Genomic DNA, 8,919 nt, shown 5'->3' on the forward strand with positions numbered 1-8,919 from the left:
AAAATAGAGTGTGATAAGCACTATCTTTTTAAAAAAATGGGATTGGTCGAGAAATGTGGTATTAATATCTCTTCAAAATTGTTTAGGAGTACCAGAAACCTGTATGTGAAAATCAAAGTGTCCAATAACAACAACAACAAATACATTGTAATCCCACTAATGAGATCTATAAAAGATCCCTAACTTGAGAAGGTAGAGAAATTATTTCTGATGGACCCTCGACTCAAGAAAAGATGCATAAAGAAGCAGTAGCAACAGACAGTAACATCAACAAGATAACAAGAGAATCGAAGCAATAAAACAGCTAATAGTAATAGAAAATCTCAAAAAATAAGAAAGTACATGAAAATTAAAGTGTGTAAGTGTAAAAACAATTGAAGTTTGAGGGTCCGAATGAATTATCCATTTTGAATTTATTTAACTATCCAAATGTCAAAGTTTAATTTGATTTATCTTCATTAGGCCATGTTTTTCCCGTATTAGTATTCCTTCTGTTTCAATTTATGTGAACTTATTTCCTTTTTATTCCGTTCCAAAAAGAATGACCCCATTCCATATTTGGAAACAATTTACCTTTATACAATGATTTATAGCCACAAAAAATATACGTGCCTCATTTTATACCATAAGTTCAAAAGTTTCTCTTTTTTCTTAAATTAAGTGCCCAGTCAAATATGTTCACATAAATTGAAATGGAGGGAGTACTATATACGGTATGTAATACATAAATCAGATTAGTGTCTAAATTTCGTGCCCAATCACACACTATAATCTAAGAATAGACGAAGAATTTTTTTTTCGCTAAGGGTGTTCAAGATGTATTTTTGTGTGTGCATGTGTGTGTGAAGTTTTTATCACGTGAATAAATAGATGATACATAAGGTAGTTAAGGGAGCCAAATAAGCGCGCCAAAATCGAAAATGTTTGGTTCCCCTAAACTTGCTGTCACTTAAAATTTCTCTTTCTTTCATTTCTGTTTTCTTTCTCTTTTTGCTGCCTCTGATCTATTCTGAGAATTTCCCAAAATTCTACATTACCCCTTTTCACTCCATAGCAATCCAACATGAATTCACCAAAATCTTGAATTTTTTATTTTTATTTGCTTTTATTAGGTGGATCAAGAAAAAAACAGTGACCAAATTAAAATCTCAAGTGTTCTTTGAGATCTAATTAAGGGATTAGCTTAATTAAAAAAGATACAGTTGATGATAGGCCAAAGAAATTTGCCTTGGTATCTATGATGATGGTTGGGAAAAATAGGCTTTTTTGGTGGATAGCCAAGAATTGTTTCAGATGGAATGGCAGATCCTGCTAACTATGGCAATCCTGACCGTGACATTGACCAGGTACGTATTTTATTCAGTAGCGAAATCAGAAATTTTGCTAAGGGCGTTCAAGATTAAATGTATACGTATAATATTTTCGACGAAGTATGTTAACTGACCACCTTCTGATATATATATGTAGCTATGCCTTTGCCTTCTAAGTATGATCGTGTTGTGGAAATTGGAAAATCGAATTCCTTTGTTCGAATTAATGTAAGAGTTTAAGTTTTATACACTGATGATGTAAAAAAAAAATTAAGCTATCATGTCATTCAGTATATTATAGCTTTATAATATAAATGAAATGGTAAAGTAACCTACTATAACAGGTCAAATTAGGTATAATTATTTTTTACACTGTCAGTGCATATAAATTAAATTCTTTATGCAAATGCCTATTCTGTGCTTAGCATGATTAGATGAATTTAGCCAAATAAACTTGTTATTAAACAACTAAGTGTCATATGAGTAGTTGATTTAAGTGAAATGCGCTCATATGTGTAACTGTGTAACGGCTCATACCTAACTGTTTCACGGTTTTGTCTCCTTGGGCTTTAACTCAAAAGGTGCCTCAACAGGAACTCGCCTTTTTACTAACCTTCGCCTCTAATTCCGTTGTGGGATTTTCCTAAGTCAAGCTTCACAACAAAACCCCTTTTGAGTTCAACCGCGCGCTGTCTGTGGGCTGTTACAGCATGCTTGAGAAAAAGAAAAGACACAAGACATATGCAGCAAATTATAGAGTTATAATGATCTTTATCTGTTGAAAACATTAGGACACCAGATATATTCTTGACTAAACAACATATCATGCTAGGTGTGGGCAAAAAAGACGACCCTTAACTTATTTGACTTAGTCGAGAGTTGTGTTACAATTAGTAACTTTACAGATGAAGCATATTCCTATCATGACAATGTGGTAATTGACTAGACTTAGTAGTATACGTATAATCACTTTGTTGTTTCTAAAATTACATCAAAATGCAAGTATATATGGCTGTGAGCTAGACATATTATGATTGAGGCGTCATAAAATGCATTGGATTCAAAAGTTGACGGAGCCATGGCGTTTGGAAGCTAATTTTACTACTTAAAAATATTGGTTTGTGTTTTTCTTTCAATACACAATATGAGATTATGAGCAAGTTGATTGAACCTATGTTGTCTGGACTCTCCGAGAATATCTTTGGTGCATGTCGGATACTCTAAAAGTAGTACTTCATCCGTTTAAATTTATGTGAACCAATTTGATTGGGCACGGAGTTTAAGAAAAGAGAGAAGACTTTTAAACTTATGGTGTAAAATGAGACACATATATTTTGTGTGGATATAAATCGTTGCATAAAGGTAAATTGTTTCCAAATAAGGAAAGAGGTCATTCTTTTTGGCACAGACTAAAAAGGAAATAGATTCACATAAATTGAAACGGAGGGAGTATAAATTTTGAGGATCCCACACATGTGTGACATTATTTTGGAGAGTCCATGCAACATAGAATTGAACCAACTCAACTACAATTAGCAATGTAAGAAAGAGAATCATTTTGCAAAAGCATCCTTGTCTTCTCATGACTTTGCATATGTAGAATTTTCATGTTGTTTTTCGAATACATTACAGCATAATTATCGTAAAGTTATTGATTAACCAATGATCAATATGCCTGATATGCTTATTTCTCACTTAAAACTGTCTTTTGAAGGGGCTAATTGCTTTGAAGAAAGGTACACAACTAATAAAGTATAGCCGGAAGGGGAAGCCTAAGTTCTGCCCTTTCAGAGTTTCTCCGGTAATTGATTGTGTTACTTCTCAGCTTCATATCATGTTAGCAATGTGCCTTTTGTTTTAGACAGCATTTGCAATATGAGAGCTTCTGCACGAAATTTAATCGTTAATTTTCTGGTTGAAGATTAAAGCTTTGTTGTTGATAATTCCAGGATGAAACAACGTTAATTTGGTACTCTCGTGGAGCAGAAAGGAATTTAAAGCTATCTTCAGTTTCAAAAATTATTCCTGGCCAGAGAACTGTGAGTTAATGATTATATGTCTAGATTTCTTTCACCTATCGACGAGATATACTGTAATATATAAACTTTTGCCTGTGGATATGTCTATGCAGCCTGTTTTTAAAAGATATTTGCGTCCAGAGAAGGAGTACTTGTCATTTTCCCTTATATACAATAATGGTGAAAGATCTCTAGATCTGGTTAGTGAACAGATTAATTTATTTTCGTGTTAACATTTTTTTCTGTCGTGAATGCTGTTTTGAATAAGGTTTACTATAGTGAAAGTTAATTATCATTTTCTTTCTGAAGATTTGCAAGGATAAAATTGAAGCAGAGATTTGGATTGCTGGTCTAAAGAATTTAATTTCAGCTGGCCAAGCTCGTAATAGTAGACGTACTCAGAGTGATATTTCTGATGTAAGTTTTCGAGCTTCATAGTTAAGGTCAAAGCAACCAGATATTTGTTTTGTCAGATCTATCTTGCATATTATATCGACGAGTGATTACAGATTTGATGTCCTCTCAATATGATTTTATATGCAGTTACAAAATACCCATCCATGTGGTTCAACATTAGATTTCAGCCAAACTATTGCTCGGGATTGGACATCTGCTGATCACTATAGTGGTGAAACTTCCTTGAGTGTTCGAAGCTCAGATGTGGGGTCTGAACGTGGAAATATGCAAGTAAGAACAAGTTCGGATGGTTTCCGTATTAGTGTCTCTAGCACTCCAAGTTGTTCGAGTGGGGGTTCCGGGCCAGATGACATAGAATCATTAGGTGATGTTTATGTGTGGGGGGAAATTTGGTGTGATGGAGTGTCAAAAGATGGAGCCGGGAATCCAATTACCATTAAACATGATGTACTTAGTCCTAAACCTTTGGAGTCGAACGTGGTTCTTGATGTTCATCAAATTGCTTGTGGGGTACGACACATTGCTCTTGTTACAAGGCAAGGAGAGGTTTTCACTTGGGGAGAAGAGTCTGGTGGCAGGCTAGGTCATGGAATTGAAAAGGATTTTAGTCGCCCTCGGCTTGTTGAATTTCTGGCTGTTACAAACGTCGATTTTGTTTCATGTGGCGAGTATCATACCTGTGCTGTGTCTACATTGGGTGATTTATATACTTGGGGAGATGGAACTCACAATGCTGGACTTCTTGGGCATGGCAATGATGTTAGCCATTGGATTCCTAAAAGAGTTTCCGGTCCTCTTGAAGGGCTTCAAGTTTTATCAGTTGCGTGTGGCACGTGGCATTCAGCTTTGGCAACTGCAAATGGAAAACTATTCACATTTGGGGATGGATCATTTGGAGTTTTAGGTCATGGCGATCGTGAAAGTGTACTGTATCCCAAGGAAGTTCAATCGTTGAACGGACTCAAGACGATTAAAGTTGCGTGTGGTGTGTGGCACACGGCTGCTATTGTGGAAGTCACAAACCATAACTGTGGAAATGTGCCCACTAGAAAGTTATTCACTTGGGGAGATGGTGATAAGAATAGATTAGGTCATGGAAATAAGGAAACTTATCTGCTTCCGACTTGTGTCTCTGCAATTATCGATTACAACTTCCATCAGTTAGCATGCGGACATAATATAACCGTTGGTCTTACCACATCCGGTCATGTCTTTATCATGGGAAGCAATGCATATGGTCAGCTAGGCAATCCACAGGCCGATGGAAAGGTCCCGTCCCTTGTACAAGATAAATTGGTAGGTGAATTCGTCGAAGAAATAGTATGTGGTGCATTCCATGTTGCTGTCCTTACATCAAGAAGTGAAGTCTTTACGTGGGGAAAAGGCGCTAACGGAAGGTTAGGTCATGGTGATACAGAAGATCGGAACGCTCCAACATTAGTTGAGGCCTTAAAAGACAGGCATGTGAAGAACATAGCATGTGGCTCTAATTACACTGCTAGTATTTGCATTCATAAGTGGGTATCAGGAGCAGATCAATCTGTTTGCTCAGGTTGTCGACAAGCATTTGGATTTACTCGAAAGAGGCATAACTGTTATAATTGTGGACTAGTTCATTGTCATGCTTGCAGTTCAAAAAAAGCACTCAAAGCTGCACTTGCTCCGACACCAGGAAAACCACATCGCGTTTGTGAATCTTGCTACATGAAATTGAAAAAGGCTTCCGAAGGAAGTTCCTCATTTTATGATAAGAAATTTAACTCCTCTCATCGACCAGAGAATAGTAAGTTAGACAGAGGCGAGCCAAAAACATCACGGGTTTTGCTCTCACCCACTGTAGAACCGATTAAGTACCTTGAAGTTAAGTCTACTAGGCCTGGCATCAAATCAGATTCTCTAAGTATAGTGAGAGCTTCACAAGTTCCATCACTTTTGCAATTAAAAGATATCGCTTTTCCAAGTTCACTTAGCGCTCTTCAACATGCGTTGAAGCCTGTTGTGACCGCGCAACCTCAGCCTCAATCTCACTCTCAATCGCAATCTCAATCTCAACCTCCTTCATCCAACTCTAGACCTGCTTCACCGTACTCTAGAAGACCAAGTCCTCCGCGCTCCCCCGCTCCTGTTTTTTCAAGGGGTGTAATCGATAGTCTTAGAAAGACAAATGATGTATTACACCAAGAAGTTGCCAAATTGCAAAACCAGGTATGGAAAATCTTTCACATACAAAACAAGAAGATTTATCCTTCTGTTGATTAACTTAATGTCTAGCACTATCGTTATTAGTTGTCACATTTATATATGTAGATCAAAAGTTTAAAGCAGAAAAGTGATGGACAAGATGCTGAAATCAAAAAATTGAAGGAAAGTTCTCAAGAATCATCTAGGTTGGTTGCAGAGAGAGCATCAAAGTGTAATATCGCGGTGGAAACCATGAAGTCTATTACTGCTCAAGTAATGTTCAAATTGCTTCTCTTCTGTTTATGCTTGACTTATGATTTGTGTTATATCGATAAATCAAAATTCACATATGTTGTATATATGGTGTAGCAGTTTAATGCAACTGTCTACAGAAAAGAAAATATAGGAAACTATGCTTATCAGACATGCGTCTAACTATGAGAATTAGGGCAGGGCAGCCTGGTGCACAAAGCATCCTATATTCATGCAGGGTCCGGGGAAGGGCCGCACCCCAAGGGGTATGATGTAGGCAACCTACTCTAATACAAGTATCGGTGGCTGATTACACGGCTCGAACCCGTGACCTATAGGTCACAAGGAGACAACTTGACCGTTGGTCCAAGGCTCCCCTTCAACTATGAGAATTAGGATAGAAGTTTTTTCATGAGCTTTGCCGCAAAAGATTTCTTGATTTTACATATCTAGGACTGAAACTTACATGTTCTTTTTAAAAAATATTAGAACTCATAGAAATTGTTGTGTCTTGTATTATACATTTTTATGCATTGGGAAAGTATTCATGTCATGATAATGGAGCGTGTTATCGCGTCTTTTGTTATTCAGTTGAAAGAAATGACACAAGAACTACCTCCTGATATCTCTGAGAGTTCAGCCCTGAAATCCATACAAACTCAGGTTGAATCTTTTCTTAATACATTCGGAAACCAAGCATCTGAAGACAACACTTCTCTGTCATCCGATATGTCTTATAATCAACAGAAGCCAACACATAGAAATAATCTATCTTCTGAGTCTGTCATTAGAAATGATCAATGGGATGCTGCTGGAGTTCAAGAAACATCACATAATGTTGATGGAACTATACGTGAAAATCACGGACAATCAGCTTCAGAAACAAGAGGTGTACATCAATCAAGCGCGGAAAGTGTCTCAGGGTCACCTAAAGCTCAAAGAGAGGGACAAAAGGAAGTTATTGAACAATTTGAACCGGGCGTCTACGTTACTCTACTTCAACTTACAAATGGCACCAAGATCTTCAAGCGCGTTAGGTTCAGGTATTTCATTAAAATCTCTTTGTTGCTAAACTAAGATTTGATAACTTGTATTCCATCTGTCCCATTTTATTTGGCGCACTTTCTTTTTTAGTCTATACCAACAAAGTGACACCTTTCTATATTGAGAAACAATTTAACTTTATACGTGTAAAATGATGTATAGCCACAGAAATGCCTATGACCTGTTTTCGACCACAAGTTGGTACTGTTTGTTGACATCTTTGTATGTCAAACACAACCATCAGATAAACTAGGTACCAATAAAGTGACAGCTTTCTATATTTAGAAACAATTCAACTATATACGTTTAAAACGATGTATAGCCACATAAATGCCTATGACCTGTTTTCAACCACAAGTTTGTACTGTTTCTTGTCATCTTAATACGTCAAACACAACCATCACATAAACTGGGACGGAGGGAGTACCTAATCAACATCTTTGTACTGTTTGTTGATTGGACAATTTCCTGCAGTAAACGGAGGTTCGCGGAGCAACAAGCAGAAGAATGGTGGAAGGAAAACAAAGATAGGCTACTGAAAAAATACAGCCCTCCAAAGACAAACGTCGCGTCTGCTGATTCATCATTTCCTCCTCCACCAGCAACAGAGGAAAATAGTGAAACATCACAGGCTACATAGACTTGACTGCTAATTTTGTTAGCTTAGTGTTATTAGCAGCAGAAGCAGGTATAACATTTAGATTTAGTGAGTTTGAAGTGGATACATTTTATGCCTTTTAACTCTTTTGAGAAACTAGATATTTGATATGAGCAAAAGAGCAATGTGAATGCTATTTATGCAAAAAATGTACATGTAGGACTTGCTTTTGACAGAAGGTAAGAAAGGAAAAAGAAAATAAGTATTGTTAGATAGAAGTCAGAATGTTGTTTAAGGAAGAATGGGAAATGATTAAGTATTTTCTTGCACACATGTAATGTAGCAAAGAAGGAGTGGTCAGATGTATGATATTTTAATTTTTGTAGAATTTAAGTTTTGTGCACGGTTAGTGCATAGATTTTCTATACCATCTGGTTAAGTTACTTACAATAACATGTAAATCTCAGGTAAATTTATTTTCATAGCAAGTTTGATATGACAATCTAAAAAATAGAAGAGTAACCTACTATATATAACCAATTAAATTGATATGTTTATATTGTCGGTTAATATAACTTATATCCATTTTTGTATTGATTAAAGAAGTCTCAAATAGAGCTTTTACTCTTTAAAGGAATGCTCTTCTATTTTTGCCATATAATAATAAAATCAATATAGTATAATTTGCTTGTCTCACCTAAAACATGCAATCTTAACAAGATATATCGTATAGTCCCAACCGCCACTAAAAGGAGAATTTTATGAAATTAATTACATCTATTATTCTCCTAAACTAAATTTTTGAGATGAATGCCAAGGAGAAAGTTCCAACAATTTCAGATTTGGAGGGAGACTCTCTTTATAAATTAAAGATTTGATGATCTATTACATACTGAGCCGCAAGTAACTTCTTATTTTGTTATTTACATTTTTTTTTTGAAATTACTAATATTTCTGATTCTTGAGTCAATATCATTCTTCTTCAATATTATTCTTATTTTACATTTAAAATCAAATACTGCTATTACAAAAGTATACTATTGAAGAAAACAATATTAGGATACAAACTCAACGAACTCAACTCATATGGGCACTGAAC

General features: G+C 35.9%; 1 protein-coding gene across 1 annotated transcript; it reads left to right on the top strand.

Moving 5' to 3' along the window:
- Nucleotides 1-937: 937 nt before the first annotated feature.
- Nucleotides 938-8,213, top strand: LOC107773884 (PH, RCC1 and FYVE domains-containing protein 1-like). The gene is made up of 9 exons (XM_075229896.1): nt 938-1,346; nt 3,025-3,111; nt 3,260-3,349; nt 3,442-3,528; nt 3,638-3,745; nt 3,872-5,950; nt 6,053-6,199; nt 6,770-7,221; nt 7,697-8,213. The coding sequence occupies exons 1-9, from the start codon at nt 1,299-1,301 to the stop codon at nt 7,860-7,862; spliced, it is 3,264 nt and encodes a 1,087-aa protein (XP_075085997.1). The 5' UTR covers nt 938-1,298; the 3' UTR covers nt 7,863-8,213.
- The last annotated feature ends 706 nt before the right edge of the window (nt 8,214-8,919 follow it).

This window comes from Nicotiana tabacum, chromosome 14, assembly GCF_000715075.1.
Source record: "Nicotiana tabacum cultivar K326 chromosome 14, ASM71507v2, whole genome shotgun sequence".
Classification (NCBI taxonomy): Eukaryota; Viridiplantae; Streptophyta; class Magnoliopsida; order Solanales; family Solanaceae; genus Nicotiana; species Nicotiana tabacum.